Here is a 26,975-nt window from a genome sequence, read left to right as displayed (position 1 = left end):
AAACTCATAGTTAAGTTATTGGTCTTGATCCTAAAATTACCGCAATTTGGAGACAATGGAGACAATTTTCTTAATAATAGCTTTATTGAGATGTTCTTTGAGATTGGGTATAGAGAGACTGAAAATGTTAGGATTATTGAAATATGTGGCTAATTAACTGGAAAATGTCAATTCTTAGAGTATAGAGTATTTTTAGAGGGTTAAAACTCTTGACTCCTTATTCAAGGTCTCAACTTTGATCTAATCCCCCTAGTTTAAAAGTTTTTGTTTTGTTTTTTGTTTCACAGTAGCTTTGTTTTGGGCTAAACACAGGACTTTAATATTATGGGTGTTTTCATTTTAGATAATACTAATTTTAAGCGTGTCATTTTAGCTTTCAAGTGATTTATTAAATTATTTAAAAAATTACTTATTAAATTATTTAAAATTATTTAAAGTTACTGGTTTTCTTGTCCTTTAGGTGGCTTTCTTTCAGATGCAGGGTGGTACAGTGATGCTGAGAAAGTTTTTCTGTCCTGCCTTCAGTTGTGTACTCTACATGATGAGATGCTTCATTGGTTTCGTGCAGTAGAATGTTGTGTGAGGTAAGTTGGAACAAATCCTACTGTAATGGTCCTTAGTGGCTTTTATAGTTTTAGCTTGTATAAGTATACTCCTAACAATTGGACAAACCTCAGAGGTTATATTTGTTTGTCATAGTTTTGTTAGTCTGGCCTCCTATCTCTGATCACCAAAATATAGTTAACTTGCTATGGGCATCTTAGTTTAGATTTGAATATTATGAACCAGACTGTATATTTTATGTATGTATGTATGTATGTATGTATGTATGTATGTATGTATGTATCTTTGTATTTTTGGGAGAGAGAGAGAGAGAGCATGAGAGTGGGGAGGGGCAGAGAGAGAGAGGGAGACAAAGGATCTGAAGCAGGCTCTGTGCTGACAGCAGAGAGCTCAATGTGGGCCTCAAACTCATGAACCCTGAGATCATGAGCTGAACTGAAGTTGAATGCTTAACCAGCTGAGCCACCTAGGTGTCCCTATTTTATATATATATATATTTTTGCTATGTCGTAGAGCTTGTGTGTTCATTCACTCAACAATTATTTATTGAATGCCTCAGTGTACCCAAAACTGTACTAGGCACTGGATGCTGGGAAAATAAAAACATGTTTTTCTTGGGTGTTTATTTTTTTTACCCCTGTTTACATTTCTAGAATTGTGTAATAAGATTAGTATTTTATTTGTAAATAACTATTTTCTTTAAAAATACATTTTTTAACACGTACTTAAAGGAAAGGCAGGCAAGGCTAGAAATAACTCTTCTTTTTTACTGTCTTCGTTTTTTCTATGTAACATTTAGTTATGGGTATTTTTATGTAAGTTTTCTCTCTGTCCCAAAATTTGATTTGACATTTTTTTTAATGTTTATTTATTTCTGAGAGAGAGAATGAGAGAGAGCCTGCGCATGTGCGAGCAGGGGAGGAGCACAGAGAGAGGGAGACAGGATCTGAAGTGGGCTGTGCTGATGCAGAGAACCCCATATGGGGCTCAAACTCATGAACCACGAGATCATGTGACCCAGAATCCAGAGTTGGAACTCACCTGAGCCACCTGGGCGCCCCATCTTGCTCAGTCTTAACATGAATATATTCATAAGCTAATGACTTCTGAACTTGTATATTTTCCTTCCAAACAGTGAATAGTTTAACCAGTTAAATAGTAATTGCTTTTGACAATAGCTGTTGATCAGGTAGATACAAATGTATTTTCTCATAAAAATAACATACTATGGGAGGGGCATCTAGGTGGCTCAGTCAGTTGTGTCTGACTTCAGCTCAAGTCGTGATCTCACAGTTCATGAATTTGAGCCCTGCATCAGACTTGGAACTGTCAAGTGCAGACCCCGCTTTGGATCTTCTGTCCCTCTCTCTCTGCCCCTCCCCTGCTTGCGCGCCCTCTTTCAAAAACAAAACATTAAAAAAGAATAACATGCTATGAGAAAGAAGGTATATGAGAAATCTGTACCTTCTCAGTTTTATTGTGAACCTAAAACTGCTCTTAAAAATAAAATATTTTTAAAAGATAATAAAATACTATACTTACATTGTAGAACCACATTTGGAGAACCTTGAGAACCTGCCTTTTCATTAGACTGAGTATATTAAGGCAAAATTGGATCCTCAGTTGGATCTAAAAGTTTCTTGGATCCTTCATCCTGTTCTGTGTCAGCCCAGATGGACATACAGACCCTGAAGAGTCTCCATATGTTTAATTTGCCCTTTTGTTTCAGTAGACAACCAGCAGGAAGTGGAGAAAATATCAAGCTGTGCATTTCTGGCTTAAAATATTTAGTTTGATACCCCATCATATGCCAATTATTAAATAATTTCTAGAAATTTATTTTTAGTGAGAATATAGTGAATATTGTTGGAAATGCAATTTCTAGTATTGTATAAATGAAAGGTGAATACTGTTCTTTTCCTTCTGTAAGTTTACAGCCTGTGCTTGAGTTTAACTTTTTCCTCATTGAACCCTTTGGATCACTACCAACTCTCTATCTCTAATACACATCCTTTTTTCTCAAGGTCATTTTTGGGTTTTTTTGGACTGTTGTAATACCTTCTGTCCTGGTTGTCTTCCTTTCACTCTTGGCTTTATTATAATCCATCTTCCACACTGTAGCCAGAGGAGTCTTTCTAGAGTTGCACTGTCCAGTATATAGTCATTAACCATGTACAACTTTATAAAATTAATTAAAGTTAAAAACTGGGTCCTCAGTCACATTAGGCACATTTCAGATACTCAGTAGACACTTGTGGCTGGTGGCTACCAGATTGAGCAGAGCAGATATAGAATATTTCAGGAAATTCTATTAGCGTTGTTCTAGAGCATAAACCAGATCTCACTGTTACAGCCAAAACTCCTTACCCTGACCTGGCAAGGCCCTATTAAATCTTTGTTATCTCTGCTTTCTCATCTCTCTCTCTTCTTAAAAAAAATTTTTTTTTAATGTTTTATTTATTTTTGAGAGAGAATGTGCGAGAGAGAGAGCATGAGCAGGGAAGGGGCAGAGAAAGATGGAGATATAGAATCCGAAGCAGGCTCCAGGCTCTGAGCTGTCAGCCCAGAGCCCGATGTGGGGTTCAAACCCATAGAATGTGAGATCATGACCTGAGCTGAAGTTGGACGCTCAACTGACTGAGCCACTCAAGTGCCCCCTCTCTCTTTTTTTAAGTTTGTTTATTTTGAGAGAGAGAGAGAGGGAGGGAAGGGCAAAGAGAAGGGGAAAGGGAGAATCCCAAGCAGCCTCCATGCTGTCAGCACAGAGTCCAACTAAGGGCTTGATCTCCCAAACTAAGATCATGACCTGAGCTGAGATCAAGAGTTGGATGCTTAACCAACTGAGCCATCCAGACACCCCTGGTTTCTCATCTCTTTTTACATAATCCTTTATTCATAATACTTCAGACATGTTGGTCTTCTGTCTGTTCTTTGATTATGCCACATTTTTTTCCCTTAGGGCTTTTGCAAGTTGTTATTCCTTCTGTTTGAAACATGCTTCCTCACAGACCTTCACATGATTGCTTCTTCATCATTTAGGTATCAACTCAAATCTTAGCTTCTCAAGAGAATTCTTCCATATCTACCCTGAGAACCTTCTTTAGGAAGTTCCTGATCATGGGGCACCTGGCTGGCTTAGTCGGTAGAGCATGACTCTTGATCTTGGGGTTGTGAGTTGGAGCCCCACATTGGATGTAGAGATTTCTTATTTTGTTTTTAATGTTTATTTTATTTATTTTGAGAGAGAGAGAGTGAGAGAGAGAGTGAGCAGGGGAAGGGCAGAGATGAAAGGAGAGAGAATTCCAAGCAGGCTCCTTGCTGTCAGTTCAGAGCCCAATACAGGGCTTGAACTCATGAACTGTGAGATCATGACCTGAGCTGAAATCAGATGCCCAACCAACTGAGCCACCCAGGCACCCAGATGTAGAGATTTCTTAAAAAAAAAAAAAAAAAAAAAAATTAATTTGAGAGAGAGCAAGAGTGAGTGGGGGAGAGAGGTGGTGGGGTGGAGAAAGATTGAAAGAGAATCTCAAGCAGGCTCCACGCTGAGTGTAGGCTCAATCCCATGACCCTGGAATCACGATCTGAGATGAAATCAAGAGTTGGATACGTAACTGACTGAGCCACCCAGGTGCCCCAAAAATAAAATCTTTAAAAAAAAAGGAAGCTCCTGATAATGTTACCCTATTTTTATAAGATTCGTAGCATTTATATTTTTTTAAGTGTATTTGTTATTTTTGAGACAGAGAGACACAGAGAGGGAGAGAGAGAATCCCAAGCAGATAGCCTCGTGCGGGGCTCGAACTCACAGAACCATGAGATCATGACCTGAGCTGAAATCAAGAATTGGATGCTTAACTGACTGAGCCACCCAGGCACCCCGCATTTACTTTTAAATGAATGTCTTACTTTTTGGTGTGTTTGTCTGCCTATCCTATACTCCTTCCCCCTAGAGTGAATCTCCTTAGGGTCTTATTTACCACTGCATCTCTTTCACTTAGAAAAATGACTGGCACACAATAGGTGTTCAGTCAATAATGGACTGTAAGAGTCTCTCAAAACTTTATCATATCAACCAGCATATTTCTTTTTCCAGTAATCTTTTACTAGTTTTCAGTTCTATTTTCCTGTGCGTAGTTTCCATTGTGACAGGGATCATTGCTAACTACTTGACCATTAGAATAGCAATTTGGCAGTCAAATGACATTGTCTCTTTTTTCTGTATCAGTACACTTACTTTAGCATTAAAAATTTTCTATATACCAGGATGCTGGGTGGCTTGGTTAGTTAACCGTCTGACGTCAACTTGGGTCATGATCTCATGGTTCGTGGGTTTGAACCCTGCGTTGGGCTCTCTGCTGTCAGCACAGAGCCTGGAGCCTGCTTCAGATCCTGTTTCCCCTCCTTGTCTCTCCCCCACTCATGCTCTCTCTCTCAAAAATAAAACATTGAAAAAATTTTTTTACTTGAAATGTATACCAAAACATACATTTTTTTCTTTTATATTTCTGCTTAAAAATATAAATCCATTCAATTCTCCATTCTAGGAAAGCCTGAAAATGACTGCTTATTTCTGCTTTAAGTTTGAATTTGATGTTATAAAAAATTCAGAATCTTTGGTTAACCTTAGTATATTATTTTGCTGGAGGGTTTTAGTCTTTTCTAAAAGCAGATAACTGTATGGAGAATGTTGGAAGGATACACACTGGCATTGTATACTGTTTGCCACCTTATTGAGTTGTCTTGGTTCATTTGAAGTTATTCCATCTGTTTTCCCTGACTGTACAAAGAAATGATAGTGATTAGAAGACTGTTACATGTTTCTCATTCTGAGTCATTGATCTGTTAATATTTTTGGTATAGTTAGAAAAAATAAATTTTAAATATCTGTTTTTTATATTCTTGAAGAATCCTTCCCAGATTCTCCATACCTGGTTTCTTTCAAATGGTTTTTATACCATGTTCCCTCTCAGGGCTGAGCATTTTCAGAAGATTGTATTGGCATAATACATGCACATAAAGTTCTAGCCAGCATTATAATAGATACATAAATATATGTCAGGTCCTCACTGTTCTGTCTTGCATAGTCTATACAGATGTATGTAGTCTGTTGGTACCACAATCTGACCTAATGCATTTTGCTACTCTTTATCATTAGATAATGTACATGGTTTTACAGTTACTTTGTGTAAAGAACTGTGTTTTTCCATCATAGAAGATAAAGGTTATAAAAGAAATAGGTGACAATACCACTATTTTCAGTCAACCTACCTTACTGGAAAGATAACCAAAAAATGAGCATTTATGAAGCAACATGAGATAAAGTTAGTAATCAAGTATTGCACAAATAAACTAGAACAAAAGAATGGAAAGTAATGGTAGGTAATAGTATTTCATGTTGATCTTGTTTTTTCATTGTTTTCCAATTTTTTTATAATGAGACTGCATTACTTTTGGATTTGAAACAAAAAGAGTTAAGGGTTAGATGTAGCACATTCTGAGTGCACAAAGTATGCAAATATTTAAAGAACAAAAAGAATCAGAGTTGGATGAGATTAATCATGGGTAGTTTGCTGGGAAGAGACAACTCTTTGTGTGCTTTAGTCAGTCATGGTTTGGGCCAGATGGTTATTTTCCAGTGCTGCCCCGTACTTCTTACATCTAGTTTCCTTAATTCATTTGGGTGGTACTAAGTAGCGATCTGTGAGAGGACCATGCTAGAAATGTCAAAAATAGAGGAATGTTACTTCTGGTTTTGCAGGTTGCTTCATGTGCGAAATGGAAACTGCAAATATCACTTGGGTGAAGAGACGTTTAAGTTAGCTCAGACATATATGGATAAACTCTCAAAACATGGCCAGCAAGCAAACAAAGCTGCACTGTATGGAGAACTGTGTGCACTACTATTTGCAAAAAGTCACTATGATGAGGTGAGTGTTTTGAAGTGCATTTCATTGTGATCAGCAGGTAGCTATAAACAGGATAAAATCAAAACAGATAAACAAAGAGAAACTAATAGTTACAGGCTGAGGGGATGGGAGAAATAGGTGAAGGATATTAAGAGGTACAAAATATCCAGTTACAAAATAAGTCATGGGCTTGAAAAGTACAGCATAGGGACTGTAGTCAGTAATATTGTAATAATGTATGGTGACAGATGGAACTACACTTATTGTGGTGAACATAGCATATTGTATAAAATTGTCAGATCACTGTGTTGTATCCTGAAGCCACTCTTAACATTGCATGTCAACTGTACTTCGATTTAAAAAAAAGGACGGGAGTGCCTGGCTGGCTCAGTCGGTAAAGCATGTGACTCTTGATCTCAAGTTTGTAAGTTTGAGCCCCACACTGGGTATAGAGATTACTTAAAAAAAATAATGAAATTTGTTTAAAAAATGAAAATAAATAATAAAATAAAATAAAAATTTTGAAAGGATAAATCATACAATCTTGTATTTGTCTTAATCATATTTTTACATACTGGATTTACTTAAAGCAATACACATTTGTAATGGAATGTTTATTATTTGTTTTGATTTTATTTTTTGTAATGGAATATTTAAAATGAGACAAAAAAACATTCTGTGAGATGTATTTTAAACATACACATATGTGATTTATGGCCTATTTTTGTTTTTAATTTGACCAAATATATTGCTATCTAAATTATTTTGATGGGCATGCTCTGTCAAATGAACCTTTAGTAGATGGTTTCTTATTGGATGTGCAGCTCTGGGTAAAATATCATAACTTGAAGGCATTCATTTTAATGGGAAGCTAGGTTTTATTTATTATACTTTATTGCATTGTTTTTCTCCTTCCTCTGCCTTATGAGAAAGATAACTTTGCTCCTGTCTTTATACTATTAAATTAATGCTTTAGTGCTAATGAATATGTAGTTGAGAAGTGATTTATGTCTTTTTAACTCCTTTACTTGGTTGCTTTACTTATGGAAGGATATCATAATTATTTTATGCTGCCACATAACTGTCATTTAACTTTCATATTTTATAATTATTCCTATCTTGATTTTTGCCCCATTAATATATTCCATATTCTCCATAAAGGAAAATTACAATTAGAGGTAAAGCTAGAAAATTCTAGAATGATTATACAATGACGTGCAACCCTGCTGCTAGGATCATCCTGCTATTCATATCCATGTAAGAAGACATCAAACCCACCTGTAAAAATCTAAAACCTTTACCAACATGCCTTCAATTTCTTAGGGGTGCTATGTATGTTTTTCTGGTTACGTTTGATGATGAATCCTATATCTGCTGAATTAGTTCTGTTGATGGATTGTTTTGCTGCCCCTTGTGTGCAATGATTGTTCCATAGCTTCTCAACCCAAATATAGAACTTAGCCTCTTTCTTTTATTTTCACACACCAAGAACAAAGAACCCATTCACAGAAGGCCTTTGTGTGGATAGCTGACTTTATGAGATCTCCAATGACAGTAAAGGAGGAAGTGAGAGAGAGATCTCCAACAACAGTTTGAGTAGTAGAGATGCTTACCTTAAGGGGCACCTGGGTGGCTCATTTGGTTAATCATCCAACTCATGATCTTGGCTCAGGTCTTTTTTTTTTTTTTTTTTTTTAAGTTTATTTATTTTGAGAGAGTGATGTGCACGCATGCTCCCACAAGTTGGGGAGGGGCAGAGAGAGAGAGAGAGAGAGAGAGAGAGAGATTCCCAAGCATGTCCAGGCCTAGCACAGAGCCCAGTGCACAGGGAGGGCTCCATCTCACCAACCCTGAGATCATGACCTCAGCCAAAATCCGGAGTCTGATGCTTAACCAACTGAGCCACCCAGGCACCCCTCAGCTCAGGTCTTGATATCAGGGTCATGAACGCAAGCCTGGCATTGATTGGGTTGCGTGCTGGGCGTGAAGCTTACTTAAAAAGAAGAGGGGCGCCTGGGTGGCTCAATTGGTTTAGCGTCCGACATTGTCTCAGGTCATGATTTCACGGTTCATGAGTAGTTCAAGCCCCATGTCGGGCTCTGTGCTGATAGCTCAGAGCCTGGGGCTTGCTTCAGATTCTGTGCTTCCTTCTCTCTCTGCCTCTCTCCCTCTGCCTCTCTTTCTCGCTCCCTCTCTCCAAAAATGAATAAGCTTTTTTAAAAAATTAAATTAAAAAAGAGAGAAAGAAATGCCTACTTCTAAAGTTCTTCAGGTGCGCCCCCCCCCCCCCCATCTTTTTATATCTCTGCATAGGAACTCATCTTAGCCACTTCTGATTCCTCTTTTCATTCCTGTTGTTCATACTGTCCTCTGGAACTCTGCACTCTTCTTTCTGTCACGTAGATTGATTCATATCTTGCCATTCTTTGCTTCATACCCAGTTCTACCAATGTATTGGTGGTCCAGACTCACCAGTGTATTCAGTGGAACAAAAATGCCTTTTATTTATCAGTTTCCACTTTCTTTACTAGGCAGTTACTGTTTAATTGAGTTATTTTGTGTCTACATTTAGATTAAGAGTTTATACTGTTTTTTATTCGTGGTCTTTGCAACACTCAGCACATTCATGAGGAATGTTTAAGGCCGTAAATGTATCTTGAAGGATTTTGATAGTTTTTTTTTTTTTAAGTAAACTCTATGCCCAGTGTGGGGTTGAACTCACCACCCCAAAATCAAGAGTCACATGCTCTAACAACTGAGCCAGCTAGGCACCCTAGATAGCTTATTCTTTTAAAAATAGATAAGTTTGTCATTGATAGCTACAGAAAAGTATGCAAATATCGAGGATATAGCTTAATGAATTATCATCATATTTTGATATTAGCATGGCCTCAGCTATGCCGAGGTAATATAAGCCCCAAAATAGCAATGACATGGAAAAATAAGGTTTTCTTGCTCATGCTACATTCTGTCTTGGGATGCCTGTGGCTCTGCTTAACATTGTTTACACTTTGATCAAAACCATGTGGTGAGCATCCTCTATTTAGAACATTACCAGCCTTAGAGCAGAGGCAAAAACATCATGAGGAAGTATTACTTGCTCTAAGAGCTTTTCCCCAGAAATCACACATTTCACTTCTCATATTTTAATTAGTTTTTAAATTGGCCAAAGGAAATCACATGACCATGTCATCTTTAATGTGGAAGGGAAGTATATCCTTCCCCAAAGAGGAGCTGTAAATATTTTAAATTTTTTTTTTTTTTTTTTGACTTTAAGAGACAGAGCGGACGAGGGACAGAGAGAGAGGGAGAGGGAGAATCCCAGGCGGACTCTGTGCTGTCAGCGCGGAGCCTGATGCAGTGCTCGAACTCATGAACCATGAGATGATGACCTGAGCCAAAACCAAGAGTCAGACACTTAACTGACTGAGCCACCCAGGCACCCCAGGAGCAGTAAATATTTTAAAGCAGTATTACAGTCCACTACAGTTTGAAGGATTTTAACTTACTACTCTGAAACAACATCTGGTTATTATAAACCAGGTTTTCTTGGCCTAAATCACATACATTTCATTTTTATATAAAAATTGCTTCTGAATCTTTTAGGTGGAATGGAGAAGGAAGCTTGCACAGGAAGTATTTTCTTCCACTAAGCACTGGGAGAGGAAGGACATACTGTTTTATTTCCCAATAGATACCTAGGTGTTAACACATTGCCTGGCACTAAACCTCTCTGCACCTCATTTTCCCATAGTAGTTTGCATCTCATAGGGCTGTTGTGTCAGTTAAATGTGTTAATACACATAAAGTGCTTAGAATAGTAGTTCTCACAAAGTAAGCACTCAACTAAACAGGTAGTTAAGATACAAAATGATAAGCATTGCCTTAGGAGAAGAAAGTATAGGAAGCCTAATCTAGGGCTTGAAAGACAAGTTAGGTGGGTTTAACTTAACTAACTTGGTTAACTTAACTTGGGTTTAAGAGTTCAGGGGAGAAGAATGTATACAAGACAGAGGGAGCAGTATCTGCAAAGGCTTGTGGGCAAGAGAGAACATGCTCTTGATTTCTTCATTGTCAGTTTTTCAAAGAAAAATGTAACAAACTTACGCTTTCAAGAAAACTTAGTCTCAGAAAATTTTAAGTGTAAATACTTTGTGTGTGTTCTTATTCAGGTACTTGAAAGCTTAGGAGAGAGATACACAATCATTTCATTACATACTGTCAGTTTGATTAATCAGTTTTTACTCTTTGTAAATATTTTTTAGGCTTACAAATGGTGCATTGAGGCAATGAAAGAAATCACAGTGGGCTTACCAGTCAAAGTTGTGGTGGATGTTTTAAGACAAGCTTCTAAGGTGAGTATAATGTTAAAATTATTAATGAATTACAAGATTTAGCAAGCTTTAAATCTGTTTTAGTTAACTTGTTATTTAACAAGTTAGGTATTATGTACTTCATGGACCAGCAAGGTCTATTTTCTAAGTTTCTGTGCTCACTTTTAGAAAACTGGTTTCTAAAACTATCCTATGTATAGAATTGAGCTAATTTTCCTATATCCAGAAAACCGATGAAAAAATTCATTTTGATAATACAACTCACTGAAGTACAGATTGAAACATTATTTTGGTGCTATCCTAACTTGAGTTTGCTTTTCTTTTTCTTTTATGTTTATTTATTTGAGAGAGAGAGAACGTGCGCGTGCGTGCGTGTGTATGAGAGGGGGAGGGGTGGGGTGTGTGTGTGGAAAGAATCTGAAACTGGCTCTGCGCTGTCAGTACTGAGCCGGACATGGGGCTAGAACTCAGAAACCATGAGATGTGACCTAAGCTGAAGTCAGATGCTTAACTGACTGAGCCACCTAGGCGCCCCAAGTTTGCTTTTGTTTTTCTTAGCCTTTCCAGCAGCCTCAATTCCTTATGCCACAATTGTAGGGACTTTGGTCATTTTTCCCCTCAAGACTAACCTAGTATTAAATCTTAGAGTGGTAGTATTACAGCCTCACAGTGTCATACTTTTCAAGTATATTCTTTCTACCCAGAGGTTTTTCAGTTTTGAGTATTCCATTTTGGTTGATTTTAATTATGGAAATTTCAGTTAGAATAAAGATCCTAAATTTGTAATTTAAAAGGGTCTAAGATTCTGCAAAACTTCTTAAATAAGTCATTTTAGACAAGTAAGTGGCATAACTTTATTCAGATTATCAGAGCTAGAAGAGGGATATTACTATATTTTTAATTAATTTAAAACATTGAATATACACTTAATGTTAAGACAGTTTAATATATATGCAAGATTTAGGAGTGCTTAGGTGGCTCATTTGGTTAAGTATCCAACTCTTAGTTTCGGCTTAGGTCATGATCTCATGGCTCATGAGTTTGAGCCCGCACTGGGCTCTGCGCTGGCATCACGGAACCTACTTGGGATTCTCTCTCTGCTCCTCCCCTGCTCATCCTTTCTCTCTCTCTCTCTCTCTCTCTCTCTCAAAATAAACTTAATATATATAGGTGCAAGATTCCAAGATTTGTATTTCTTTTTTTTTTTTTTTTTAATTTTTTTTTTCAACGTTTTATTTATTTTTGGGACAGAGAGAGACAGAGCATGAACGGGGGAGGGGCAGAGAGAGAGGGAGACACAGAATCAGAAACAGGCTCCAGGCTCCGAGCCATCAGCCCAGAGCCTGACGCGGGGCTCGAACTCACGGACCGCGAGATCGTGACCTGGCTGAAGTCGGACGCTTAACCGACTGAGCCACCCAGGCGCCCCCAAGATTTGTATTTCTATATGCAGATAATATTTAGAGTTTGAAAACTATTGGCTATTTTCATGAATCAGAATATTTTAAGAAAGAAAACTTGAAATTCTATGCATTTTAAAATTAACAGAGGAAAACTACAAGATACTTAAGCCACTCTAGAACTGAGATATAAATAAGCAGCTTAGAAAATACTATATTGAACCCTCCCCCCCCCACTTACTTATTATGTAATCTGGAAGGATGGGAGTATACCAGCTTTGTAAGATAACTTTGTTATAACAGGTTTGTATTGGGCATGACTGTCAAAATTTTTAATTTTGTAATTTCCCAGAATATGTACAGATCTGCTTATAATAGAATTTTCAAGTGCTTGGAAGGGAAGAAATTAATAAATAGAACCCTTTTATTTATGTTTGAAGATGCTTTTTTTCTTTTGACCTTTATAGTCTGAATATATAATACGTACTTATTTTAGCACACTAATTAACTGAGAGTTATTTAATAATCTTGCTTTATCCTTAGGCTTGTGTTGTAAAACGTGAATTTAAGAAGGCAGAACAGCTAATTAAACATGCAGTGTATTTGGCACGGTAGGTGATTATTAATAATAATACCATTTCAAATTGTCTCTCCCTGCTTTATATCCTAATAGTTTTATATCTTTTTATAGGGATCATTTTGGATCCAAACACCCAAAATACTCTGATACACTGCTAGATTATGGGTTCTACTTACTCAATGTAGATAATATCTGTCAGTCTGTTGCAATTTATCAGGTATGTTAATGGTTGCACTTTTTTCTTTAAACTGGAATTGCCTTGCTGACCTGTATTTGTTTGTGGTGTATAACCCGCTTTCTAAGAACTCTTTCTGAGCCCCTCCTCAAATATGGCACATTATTTTACTAAATAATATCTAGAAGGATTAAAAGTAAATGTTTTAAGAGTTAAAGAGAACTATCCAGGAAAAGAATTTTTAGCTTGTGGGCTCATATTTAAGAGTACTTTTCCATTTATCATTTTGCCCCCGTAATGACTTGTCTTCATTGTTGATTTGGTATGAGTCATTAGACCTGTCTTTGTAATAGCAACGAGAGTTGATAACAATTCTTTTAGGTCTTATATTAGTCATTCTCAGGTAAATGTGTTATGCCATCACTCTGGACAAGGCATTCTTGATTTTATAGTTCACCTTTGAAGAAGGACATAGACAAAAATACTGATATGATTCCTAGATATATGAATGATTTTTAGTATGAAACCATTGCCTCTTAAGTTCGATTCAGTCTTCAGAAAATCAGGCCTTATAAGTGATTTTTATGTTCTCTTGTGATTTAAATACAGCAAGACTTTTGCCTCAAAACTGATGAGATTGTACATAGAATATATATTTAAATTACTAGGGTGCTTAATATTACTGGGTAGCATTTTCTAAGGATTTATAGTAGTGTTTTCATTACTCTTTCAGGCAGCCCTTGACATTCGGCAGTCCGTGTTTGGTGGCAAAAATATCCATGTAGCAACAGCTCATGAAGACTTGGCTTATTCTTCTTATGTTCACCAGTATAGCTCTGGGAAATTTGACAATGCACTGTAAGTTCCACGTTCCTTTTCAGTGAGAGATTAAATGTTGTTGCTGTTATTTTGTTTTTCTTAATCCTTTATGGATTAAATTTGTCTTCCTGGAGTCTTAACAAGATGCCTAAAATGTTTTTGAAGTCATCCAAAATAGTACCAATTTATAAGCCCATTCATTTAGATTTTATGTGGTTTAATGTTGAGACTTGTATATCTTCATGCAGAATATGGCTTATCTTTTGAATGCTTTAATAATTTTTCTTTGGGTATAATCCAATAGCCTCTGTCTAAATGATAGACTTAGAAACATTTTGCTCAAAACATGCAGAAATACTGAATAAAATATAACAATCATCTTTTTAAATGTGTAACTGAGCTTCAAGGAGAGAGAGGAAATCCCCAAGGGCCAGTCATGGACTAAAATCCAATAGGGTAGACATGAACTATGGCATAACTGCCCGGGGGTGACGAGAAAGCTTAGAAATTTCTGTACCCTTGGTTCGACAGCAATCCTGGATTCAAGAGGCGTTTAGCCCACATGAAGGTGTGAGTTAGAAGTGAACACTCAGATGAAGCCAAGATCAAGGTTGCACCCTCAGGGAAAGAAAGGGCAGACTGGGAGGAAAAAAAAAATTCCCATTGACAAGAAAGAGGGCAAGGAAACTTGTTCATTTCAGGTTGGGCTCTCAGTTGAACAAAAAAGGAGCCTCATAGCAGAATTTATAACTGTCATACATTCAGGAACCTCCAAACTGAGGAAAACATTTAAAAAGTACTTTAGGACTGCTAGTTCTCCTGAGATGCCTTTTGGAAGAAAATGCAAAACTCTCGAAGATGATTAATTCTCAACTGAAACCATACAGATTTTCCATAGATCTAGCTCTACCTAAGATGAACTCACCATAAAAATATTTCAAAATAGGGGCACCTGGGTGGCTCAGTCAGTTAAGCATCTGACTCTTGATTTTGGCTCAGGTCATGATCTCACAGTTTGTGAGTTTGAGCTCTGCATCAGGCTTCGTGCTGACAGCATGGAGCCTGCTTGGGATTCTCTGTCTGTCACTCTCTCTCAAAATAAATAGACTTTAAAAATATGTATTTCAAAATCCACTAGGGAAGCATTTCTTCTATTAGTGGGAATCAGCAGATACAATGAACAGGATTAGAACCCAAACAGTATCAGCTAATAAAACTTTTTGGTTGATACTATAAAGTAAGTATTCTTAAATGATTAAATATATAAAATGGGTTAGCAAACTATGGCCTATGGGGAAAATAGTTTTATTGGAATATAGCAATACTCATTCACTCATGTATTGTCTGTGGCTTTCATGTTACATCAGGAGAGTTTGGGAAGTTGGGACAGAGTATATGGCCCCACACAACATAAAATATTTATTATCTGTTTCTTTACAGAATAAATTTGCTGACCTTGATGTAAAAGAAGGAATCAGTAATATTTTGGAGGGTAGATAAAGGTGAAAAAAAGGGCAGATTTTAAAATAAAACAACTGATAGATGCTACAACCTGGATGAACCTTGAAAACATTCTTCTAATTGAAAAACCAGTCACAAAGGACCACATATTGTATCATTCCATTTGTATGAGATGTCCAGAATAGGCAAATCTGTAAGAGACAGAAAGTAAATTGGTGGTTGCCTAGGGCTGATAGAGTTGGAAGATAGTCAAGAGAGACTTTTTTTGTTTTTGTTTTTGTAATGTTTATTTTGAGAGAGAGTGCACATGTGCCACACGTGAGTGGGGGAGGGGCACAGAGAGAGAGAGAGAGAGAGAGAGAGAGAGAGAGAGGGAGGGAGGGAGAGAATCCTAAGTAGCCTCCACGCTATCAGTGCACAGTCCTATGCAGGGCTCGATCTCACAAACCATTAGATCGTGACCTGAGCTGAAATCAGGAGTCAGATGCTTGACCAACTGAACCACCCAGGCGCCCCCTGCCCCACCCACCCACTCCCCGCCAAGCATCCCATGCCAGAGTTTCTTATTAGAGTCATGAAAATATTCTGAAGTTGCTTGTGGTGATGGATGCACAACTCTGAATATACTAAAAACCACTGAATTTGTACATTTTAATGGGTGAATTGTGTGGTATGAATCATATTTCAGTAAGAGCTATTTGAAAAAATAAAATGTAATAGCTAGTATTAGAACATAGTCATTGACATTAAAACTCAGTAGACAAGTTAAACAGCACATTGGACACAACAAAAGTGACCATTAGTGAATTGGAAGACAGATATGAGAAAATTAATAATTACCTGGCAGATGGGGATAGAAGACTTGGAGTTATTTGAGAGGAACTGGTAGATAAAATAGGCAGATAGCTTACCTTCTGTTTGGTGAGAGGGGCCATAAACAAACAACCAAACACATCAGATGAGAATACTTGCTATGTGAAGAAGAATAAAATAAACTAAGAGTAAAGAACTATAGTAAATTTTTTAGGGACTTTTGTATAGGCTTGTCTGGAGAGGCTTTTCATTGAAGAGTAAGCCATGGATGGATATTCAGGGGCAGAGTATTCTGTAGAGACGGTAAAGCAAGTGCAAGAATCTTAGGTGAGAGTATGCTTTTGCATGTTCAGAAAACTGTGATGCCTTTGTGTTTGGAGGGCAAGGAGAGGGCTGTTTCTGAGAATGTAGATGAGGTTGGAGAAGCAGCCCCAGTGAAAGATCATGTTGAGACTTGTAGGCTGCAATAACAGTTTCACAGTTTATTCTGTGGGAGATGGAAATCTGTTGGATGCCAAAAGTTCAGTCCACAACAGATTGGAAATTTAAAAAACAAAAACCAGCACCCTTTACCACAGATAGTTTTAGAAATTCCATCGGTATTACATTATAAATTGTGATTTTTTAAAAAATGCTTTAATTATTTGTAACTAAAAAATGCCAGAATATATCTGTCTGTATTGCAGATTTCATGCAGAAAGAGCTATTGGTATCATTACCCACATTCTACCTGAAGATCATCTTCTTTTGGCTTCTTCAAAGAGGGTGAAAGGTACCCTTTACAATTAGTCTCCAATATATGTGTGTATATATATATATTTTTAGATTTCTTTTGCTGTCAGTTGTAATATATGTCTAGTCTCATATTTTTTTTAATGATATATGGTATATGTTAAGACTATTTGTTTCCTTGGGTAGTAGCATAGGATTAGACTATATCTACATATTACTAAGATAGCCAGGTCACTGATTTAATGTATCTGCCTGCAGCTCAACTTAAGAATCTCCAGTAGTTCATAGTAAAAAGGTTAACTTCTCTCATATAGTATTTTTAATAAGCCAGAATATCTTTTGTCTCTTTTTTCTTTCTTCCTCCCTCCCTTCCTCCTTTTCCTCTCTGTCATGCCTTCATTCATTCATTTCTTTTGAGAGGAGGATGAAAGAATAGCACATGATTATTGCACAGTAACATGGATAGCAGACTATAGATGAGTTTTTACATACCTTCAACTTTATAGTGCAGGATTTTGAAACGCAGCTTTATATCAGGTTACCCTTAATGTTGCAGGACTCTTACTAAATACCACTTTCTTCTCTTCTTTTTTTAAAAATTTGTTTTAATGTTGATTTATTTTAGAGAGAGAGACACAGTGTGAGCGGGGAAGGGGCATAGAGAGAGAGGGAGACAGAATCCAAAGCAGGCCCCAGGCTCTGAGCTGTCAGCACAGAGCCTGATGAGGGCTCGAACTCACAAGCCATGAGATCATGACCTGAACAGAAGTTGGGCACTTAACCGACTGAGTCCCCCCAGGTGCCCTGACTTTCTTCTCTTCTTATTTTCACTTTTCTTCTAATCACCACCAAAGCCCTTTCATTGAAAGCATTTATTTTGCCAGCATGATTGGGCCACTAGTGTAATGCCGTGCATATTGGAGAAGTTTTTATCTTAATTCTGGAACTGGTTCTTTTTTCTCTCTAGGTTTGCATTTTTAAGAAGCACAAGTAATACATATTTAATGTAAAAATTAAAAGTTAGAGAAAAAAGAAAAATAATAAATTAAGTTAAAGGTTATATTTGGTTAAGGTTAAATTTCTGAATCTTCTGAATCTTTCCAGATCAGCATTTTGGTGAATATTTTTTATACTGTTTTTCCCCAAATTATGAAATGAATGAACTTTTTTAGTTGTATTTTGCTTTTTTCACTTTATACATTGTGAACATGTTTTCATTGCAGTACATGCGGATATATATCCTTTTCTAATGTTTTTAACCTCACCTCTATTATTTGTCCTTTATATTGTTTTTAACCTTTTGTTCTTTAAAAATGCTATAATGGGGGTGCCTGGGTGGCTCAGTCAATTAAACATCTGACTTTGGCTTGGTCATAATCTCACGGTTCATGAGTTCGAGCCCCCACTTTGGGCTCTGTGCTGACAACTCAGAGCCTGGAGCCTGCTTCAGATTCTGTGTCTCCCTCTCTCTTTGCCCCTTCCCTGCTCATACACTGTTTCTCTCTCTCTCTCTCTTTCAAAAATAAACATTAAAAAAAATTTTTTAATGCTATAATGAACTAAACTTCTTTTACTTTTGTGCATATGGACAATTTTCCTAGAAATAAAATCACCTTGTAAAAGAATATGTATTTTTAAGACTTTAAGTGGAATTTGAAAGTCTTGTATGTGACTTTGAAATTGCACTGTCTTCTTGCCTGATTTAGTTGGTCAAATGAGTAGGAGGAAACCAGTTCTTTCTGTTGTATTTGGTTAAAGGTTATATTTTATAAAGTTTGGCTTCAAAATGTTCAATAGTACTTAGGTACTCCTTGACACAGTTTCATAACTTTAAAAATTTTGCCTTTTCCTCCTTGTCTTGGATTGCTTTACATAAGAAATTCACATTGGCAAAATATAACACTCTAGTAAAGCAGAAATTAATTCTGCAAAATATTTGATGTGTACCATTGTTTTTAAATTCGAAGTTCATTATACTATCCGAAGTAGAATGACCCTCCCCAAAGTATATTTTTTCATTAAAGTGGAATATTTTCATCTTTACCAGTTCTAAACCATAACCACAAACATTTGTTGAATTTAATTTTAAATTATATGCTCTGATTAGCTTTGATGGTTTTATTTACGCTAATTTTATTGCTTTCTTAATCAGCTCTTATTTTAGAGGAGATTGCAATTGACTGTCATAATAAAGAAACCGAACAGAGGCTGCTTCAAGAAGCTCATGATTTGCACCTGTCTTCACTCCAACTAGCTAAAAAAGCTTTTGGGGAATTTAATGTACAGACTGCAAAACACTATGGAAACCTTGGAAGACTTTACCAGTCAATGAGAAAATTTAAGGTAAAAGCCTGTTTTACTACATTTTTCTCTTACTAAATAATTTTAGGTAATAAAGTCCAGTCTTAAATAACAAGTCTTAAATAATACATCATCAGTAATCTTAACTATTTAAGTGTACATTTATTGGGGTGCCTGGGTGGCTCAGCCAATTAAGCATCCTACTTCGGCTCAGGTCATGATCTCATGGCTCGTGAGTTCAAGCCGTGTCAGGCTCTGTGCTGACAGCTTGGAGCCTGGAGCCTGCTTCAGGGTGTGTCCCTCTCTTTCTGCCCCTCCCTCACTCACCCTCTGTCTCTGTCAAAAATGAATAAACTTTAAACAATTTTTAAAAATAACAGAGTGTACATTTATTTTACTCCTACCTTATTCCATGAAAAAATTGAGAAGATAGCTAGTGTAAAACAACAGAGTCAAAATATAAACAAAATTCAAAATCCAGACCCTGGAAAAATAAGAATACATCAAAAACCATAAAGGCTATTATGGTTATTATAGTTAGACTATAACTATATAGTCTATAGTTATAGACTATATAGCTAACTATATAGACTATATAACTATAGACTATATAGCTAACAGCGGGGCATCAGGCTGGTATACAGGGAATGTCAGATACTAAGGTGTTATTAATTGTAATGATAAAAATTTACTGAATTCTCTTTTAGAATTTTGGGGTATAAATTCTTAATCAAGTGTATGCCTATGTGAATGAACGTACTATAGTATGGGGTTTCTTAACAAGGTTCAATTAAATTTGGGATCATGTTAACAAATAATTTTCATTTTAAAAGGTTTTAATGTTAATTTCTTCTAATAATTTTTTATTACCAGGACAAGTTTTCTCATCATTTTTGGCATAGGACACTATTACTGTCATCAACTAAGTGTGTAACTTCCCAAAGTAGTAATGCTGCGCATAGGCGACTTTTGGATTAACATAGTATGGTTTCTGATCTGATTATGTTATGCCATCCATGTTTTTGGCATTTAGAAGAATCTTGCTTGTTGGGTAAGAATTGTTAACATAAGAAAGAGTATAATCTAATGCTAATACAGCTTCATTTTTTTTCAGGAAGCTGAAGAAATGCACATCAAAGCAATTCAGATTAAAGAGCAACTTCTTGGTCAAGAAGATTATGAAGTAGCCCTTTCCGTGGGACATCTGGCTTCTTTATACAATTATGACATGAATCAGTATGAAAATGCTGAGAAACTTTATTTGCGCTCTATAGCGATTGGTATGTTATTTTAAAATTTTGTTAGTCAACTGATTAGAAATCAACATGTCCCATATATTGTGTAGGGAAGTGTAATTACTAAGACTTCAATGAGTTTAGAGCTGCTAAGGATATCCAGAAACCACTCAAAACTCATCTGAAACATTTGCTAAAGATGATTTATTGATGTTGAAGCCAGTAGCAAGAAGTATGACAGTTTAGGCAGAGTGTCAAGGATAGGCAAAAGCAGTAATTCTAAACTATTTGTGTAGTTACTGCTCCCTCCGCCTCCCTTTTCCTGACTTTTAACATCATAGATCAGGTTTACCTGTTTTTGATAAAATAGAATCATACAATGTACATTTTTATATGTCTGGTTTCTTTTGGTGAACGTGAATTGTGAAATACATCTGTGTTGTTCCATATCACTGTTGTTTATTAATTTCCAGCGCTATATTTTATTGGATTAGTATATCATTATTTATCCATTCTGCTGTTAATGGATATTCAAACATTTGGTTTCCATTTTCAGGCCTTTTACAAAATAAGATACTCATCTAAGGTGCCTGTTAAAATTCTTCCCTGTTTTGGGGCACTTGGCTGGTTCAGTCAGTAGAGCATGAGTTTGAGCCCCATACTGGGGGTAGTGATTACTTAAAAAAAATTCTTCCCTATTTTTATGTTGAATTGCCTATCATTCCTTATTGGTTTATAGAAGATCTTTATATACTATGGATGCAGCAAGCCCTTTGTTGGTTATATGTGTTGCAGGTAGATAACTTTCACTCTGTTGCTTGTTTCTAAATGGTGCCTTTCAAAGAACAGAAGTTCTTAATTCTAATGTAATCGAATATATTTATCTTGTCTGTGGGTACGCAATCTCATTAGTTTCTCATTTATCCTAGGAAATAAAACCAAGCCATCCTATTTAAAGAATTGAACTTGTGTTGTCTTTAAGAACCTCTTGTTGCTTCATTATTTGAGCTTTCTTTCTTTCTTTCTTTCTTTCTTTGTGTGTGTGTGTGTGTGTGTTACTTTCAGGGAAGAAACTGTTTGGTGAAGGCTACAGTGGACTAGAATATGACTACCGAGGTCTCATTAAACTTTACAACTCCATTGGGAATTATGAGAAAGTGTTTGAATATCACAACGTTCTGTCTAACTGGAACCGGTTGCGAGATCGTCAGTATTCGGTGACCGATGCTCTTGAAGACGTCAACACCAGCCCCCAGTCCACTGAAGAAGTGGTACAGTCCTTCTTGATTTCTCAGAATGTGGAGGGACCGAGCTGCTGAGGGAGTACCTCAGTTAACTAATTTACCTTTTCCCAGATTCCAGGGAATTCATACTGTGAAATCAAAACCATGTTGTTTTTTGGGGCTGGAATTTGCATTGAAACACTGGTCCAGTCCATTGACCCTATTTGGGTGATCCCTATCTTGCAGAGTGTCCGTAGGAATAAGCATATATTCAGTTATATTCAGCATGTACCGCATGTATACGTAGTCTGGCCCATATTTTCAACCTAGTAGAACAAACAACAGGAAATCTTTTTGTTGTTTTTTTTTTTTTTTTCATTTAAAAAAATAATTCATTTTGCAGAAAGCCTGAAAAGAACCCCTAAATAAAACTATTTAAGAGTTTAAAAGAGTTGCATTCTTATTACGTAAGGATGATTTTAACAACTTTTTAACATATAATTCTTCCTTGTGGAGGTATTCAATACTGTATTGTAAAGAAATTTTATGGGGAAAATCTTTATATGCAGTATGGAAAAGTTAACACAGTGCTGATAGAAGAGGGACATCCTGACTTAGGTTCGGCCACCTTACCCACGGAAGTGGATACAACCACTCCAGAGCTCTCTTACGGGAAGGACTGTCAGATTCATCTGAACTGGACCAGTGTTGATCTGTAAATCATAGAAAAGCTGACAGACCAGCACTTTTATTAACCCTTTGGTTGTGTTGGGGTTTTTTGGTACAACAATGCAAGATGCTCTGATAGCATTTGCTGACAGGACCAGGAGGACCTAAAATGGACCAGCCTAATCTAGAAAGGGGTTATTTGGACCAGAGGCTTTAGGTTATTATTTTAGCCCCTGCATATACTTTTTTCAGTAGAATGTTTCATTTAGATATATGATGAAAAGTAATAATGCAAAACTTATATTCATGTAATTAGACACCAAACTTGAGAAATTTGGCAATTTCAGTGGCATATCTTTAGTCAGTGTGCACAGATGGCAGTGCCATAAGCAAGTCTATAAATATCTGCCGCAACCAACCCCCTCATTTTAAATGTTACCCTAATAATCAGTGCAATTAACAAGTATATTGGCTAAGAGTCATGAAATAATAGCTCATGTTTGGGAGGGACTTTTAGGTTCGTGGGGATTCATGGAAAAATGAATGCCCAAAAGAAGCAATTCTTCTGAGATCCTTTGTTTTTATGGTAATAATAGTACAACTGGGTCGTTTTATTTGAACTTCAAGAGTCAAATACAAAGATCCCCTAATTATATATCTATTTCACTAACTTGTCTTCCTTTTATTGGGTTTTGATTTTTTAAATTTTAACCCAGTCGGGTTATTTAATGTTGAGGTAATTAATACTCAAATTTGGGAAGTTGTAACATGTAGCAATTCAAGAAACAAAAGGTCTTTTGCTGTTACCTCAGTTCTTATTATAGTGGCCTATTGGGTGCCTCTATAGTTAAGAATCAGGGTTTTCCCCCCTATTTTCAGGGGTTCATGACTTGGCTGTTAGAGATGTTGCTCTTGGCTAATGCTTGGAGTAGTCTGTGGGTGAGTGAATGTGTGTTGAATTTTGGTTTTCTTTTAACATGCACGTTGGGGTTGGAGGGGGGAAGAAATCTAAACTGTCTGCCACATTGAGTACAGAAAAATTAATTAGAGATTTCAGATCAATTTGATTTTAAACACTTTTGAACTTCGCAAATCTAATCTTGTTTAAAACTATTATTTGCAGTCTTGTTAGTTATGAGCCAGTGTTTTTAAGACCCCAGGAGGGGATTGGCTGGGGGAGGTACGTAAAGAGATGAAACAAGCCTGGACCCTAGGATTATAACTATGATTTCAAAACCTGAGTTTATTCCTCAAATTGAATTAGTTTCTTTTTAATTTTAAAAGGAGTACATTGGCACACCTGCATCTCCCCTCCCAGCTCATTGCAGTCTAATGCCAAGAGGCACCTCTGTTAATTACCAAATAGTCTGTGACCAAGGACTAACATTTTTTAAGTTACTCAGCTCTATCCTCGTGGGCCTATATATTTAATACCTCCAAAGATATTTTCAGGATAGGCTTTGTATACTTTTGTTGGTTATTTAGAGTCCTGTGGTATGTTTGTGGTATAGGAATGTCATGGTAAATTGTTTTTCAATAAATATTTTGAAACTCACGTTTCCATACGAAGTTTTTTTTTTTTTTTTTTGTAATCTGTATTTTTTGGTTTTGTGCACATACAGCATTTCCTATGATAAAATCAAGCAAATGACTTAAGGCCTCATCCTCTCTTGATTCAGTTTGAGCTATAAAGCAACATGATATTTAGAAGCCTAAGATCACAGGGTGATAATGTTAAGTGGCAGCCAGTTTTTCTAAAAACCATTGGTAGTTTCCCTTTATTACCACTGCTTTAATGTAGTGTTCTGTAAATCTGTTTGATTTAATGCAAACACTGTAGGTTGAGAAAAGAGATTGCCAGTTTCTGTTAATGATCTAACAATATGTTATTAATTCTGGTTCTAATGAATAATACCCTTATGATTTTAAGTGTGGGATTTATCCTTTTCCTAGGGATGTTTAGGGTAAATTAGAGAGGTGAATGTCACCATGATTTATGGGGTTAAAAAGAATCTCAAAGAAAGAAAAGAATAAAATTTACCTCACAATAACCAATAGCTTGCACAAGCTTTTCACATAGGGTGGGGTTAGGTGTAAGGAAGCCTAAACCAACCTAAAGATATTTTTGAAAGTTCAGCAAAATAATAAAGGGCCTTTGGTCTCATTCTTCCTGACTTTCATTTCTTTCCTCTTACCCAGTCTTTTTCCTAAAGTTTGGTGCTATTCAAGTTGGGTGCATCAGGGGGCTCTACAAATACTCATGTGCTACAGATTGTCAGTCACTCCAGCATCCAGTGTAATAGAACTGATTGGGTTTTTTAGAACACCATATTTAAGGGTTCCCAAAGCTGACTTTGCCCAAAGCTTTAGGACCTCTATTGTCATCAAAGCTCTGTCTCTGCTTGGTTAAAAACAAACTCACCATTGCTCTGTAGTAACCCTTGTGCAGTATGCGCTCATTAGTGAAAATAAAGGATTTGACAAAGGCCTTTGTTCCCAGCCTGTTTGGGAAGAGTTCATAATGTTGTGAAAATTAAGTACATAGGCTGCAATCTTATACATAAATGGGAGTGCCATTTGGTAGCTCCTTATGTGCAAACAGAATGCTGAACAGTAAACACACCTGAAACACAATTGAAGCTTGTGGCCGTACTTTACGAATTGAAACAACGGTTTGCTTAGTAGCAGGTATTCTTAACTGCCACTTGGTCTTTATTTTTCTCCCCAGAATTTGTAGCCTTGCTGCTTGCAAACTCTTCCTTTCCTGGATGGCAAAGTTACTACTGGAAAAATACTTATTTATATAAGTATAGACTTTTTTAAGAGTTTTATTTTTGCTTTAAAAATTAATGTATATATTTCACCTCTTGGCTTTGGAGGACCTCAGTTCTTGCTAGGAAAAAGAAAATTTTTTAATCTGACACTTGGATTACTATCCAGCTTGAACACTAGTAGTTGTATTGTCCACAAATCTCAGGAATGTGTTAGGCAGAAAACTGGTTTTACCCTGTTGGTGATCTGAAGGAATGTGCTTTAGGATTTATTAAATAATACTATTCTTTAATTGCAATCCTAGGTATCTATAGCATGAGTGGCCTTAGTGAGTTTGTTGAAGTGCACATTTTTTTCAAAAGTAAAATTTAAGATTAAAAATATATGCTATATATAGATATCTAGAAAACCTGGTTTGTGGTGCACAAATTAAGTGTTGGATCACTAAATAACTGTTGCAGGTACCATTTGTGTAACATTACTCATTTCTGTATATTCCTTTTATGGAAAGATATGTTGCCATGGTAACTAAAACTTTTCAATTTAGTTCTACTTTTATGATGTGAATGAATGCTACATTTTATTAAATATTACCAAGTCAGTACTATTTTTATACTTTATTAAGCAACAGGGGATTTTAGGTTAGTAGACTCAAAAGCTCTTAATGAAACAAATTACTAACAATTCTTTACATGAAAATCCCCACGAATAGTGCCACAGTAATTTCTATAGAAATATCTAGGGTCATTGATAGATTTTTTTAAGACGATTCTTCATTGTGTCAGAATGACCTTTCATATCATCCTTAACACAAACTTGTAGTGCCCACCATTATGTGTAACCATTGAACCATACTAAGTATGTTTGTAACCAGCATTGTGATATATTCTGTACTTGTATTGCTAAAAATGAATTATTGACCTAATAAATATAGTGTTCCTGCATTCATAGTGTATCTGTTTCCAATGTAGTTGTGATCGCTTTTGGTCAGGACTTGGGATTATTATTGCAGCCTGTCTTTATTAGAGAACAGTGTGAGAGAAGCTGTTGGAACCAGAACAAAAGTGCTCTTGTTCAAGAAAAATAAGATGTGTGGCAGAGGAGACACGTGGTAACCGCATCTGGAGATGGTGCTCACGAAGGTACTTGGAAAAGACAAGGTAGTACTTAATGCAGGAGGTGTTTAGTCTTTACAAAAGTAACTACACCATTTTCCCTAGTCTTCTATCTCTGAAGCTGAAGGCGGGTGAGGAGACCTGATGAAACTCTGCTGGCAATAGTGAAGAGAACCCTGGATTTGGGTTTCAGTTCCAGCTCTGCCTCTGAGCAGTAAGAATCTGAGATACGTCATTATGAGCCTCTTTGTGTTTCATTTCTTCATATGAATGGGGGGGGGGTGTCAAAATAGGTCTTTTAAAACATCTGCCATGAAACAACATGAATCTTAAGCACTCAGAACAGCAAGTACAGGAAATGACACCAAATTTTAAATTACTATTAAGAAAATTAACATTTAAAAAATTCCACCTTCACTTGCAATAGCACTGGTTTTATCTCGACTGCCACCTTCAGTGATACTTGTAAAATTTTTCCTTTTACGTTCCATGACTTTGAACATGCTGTTCTCTCTTTTGTATGGAATCTCATTTTCTGCCTAAACTTTAATTCATCTGTCAACCTCAAAGGACAAGGAAGCCTTCCCTGAAACTTACCTGAGTTGCCTCTTCTTGATACTTAAGCAGCATTTTATTTAAAGCTTTGCTAAAGCCATTACCATATGATCGTGTAACTCAAGAATTAAAACTTCCCAGCTTATAAACATTGCTGATTTGTGTGTTTAACAAATTTAACATAGAGTTTACTCCTTGACAGATACTCTTCTTTCTTTAGAGAGATTTTTGTGTGTGTGTTTTGTTTTTTTGGAGAGAGAGGGCTCAAGTGAGCAAGGGGCAGAGAGAGAGAGAGAGAGAGAGAGAATATCGTAAGCA

General features: G+C 36.5%; 2 protein-coding genes across 2 annotated transcripts in view; one reads left to right on the top strand and one right to left on the bottom strand.

The window, feature by feature from the left end:
• APPBP2 (amyloid beta precursor protein binding protein 2) overlaps positions 1 to 25,931 on the top strand; it is a 52,782-nt gene extending 26,851 nt beyond the window's left edge. The window contains exons 4-13 of the mRNA XM_025916337.2: positions 461 to 584; positions 6,326 to 6,494; positions 10,739 to 10,828; positions 12,751 to 12,818; positions 12,899 to 13,004; positions 13,696 to 13,820; positions 16,742 to 16,827; positions 18,940 to 19,130; positions 20,203 to 20,368; positions 21,389 to 25,931. Coding sequence (XP_025772122.1) covers positions 461 to 584; positions 6,326 to 6,494; positions 10,739 to 10,828; positions 12,751 to 12,818; positions 12,899 to 13,004; positions 13,696 to 13,820; positions 16,742 to 16,827; positions 18,940 to 19,130; positions 20,203 to 20,368; positions 21,389 to 21,642 — 1,379 coding nt within the window. The 3' untranslated portion in view covers positions 21,643 to 25,931. The remainder of the gene's footprint in view (positions 1 to 460; positions 585 to 6,325; positions 6,495 to 10,738; positions 10,829 to 12,750; positions 12,819 to 12,898; positions 13,005 to 13,695; positions 13,821 to 16,741; positions 16,828 to 18,939; positions 19,131 to 20,202; positions 20,369 to 21,388) is intronic.
• The window catches only part of CHCT1 (CHD1 helical C-terminal domain containing 1), a 74,420-nt gene that overhangs the window by 26,058 nt on the left and 21,387 nt on the right, over positions 1 to 26,975 (bottom strand). The gene's annotated exons all lie outside the window — the stretch shown is intronic.

The sequence above is a fragment of the Puma concolor genome, chromosome E1, assembly GCF_028749965.1.
Source record: "Puma concolor isolate L17-30 chromosome E1, mPumCon1.1.hap2, whole genome shotgun sequence".
NCBI classification, from domain to species: domain Eukaryota; kingdom Metazoa; phylum Chordata; class Mammalia; order Carnivora; family Felidae; genus Puma; species Puma concolor.
This window is presented reverse-complemented; position numbering and strand designations above follow the sequence as displayed.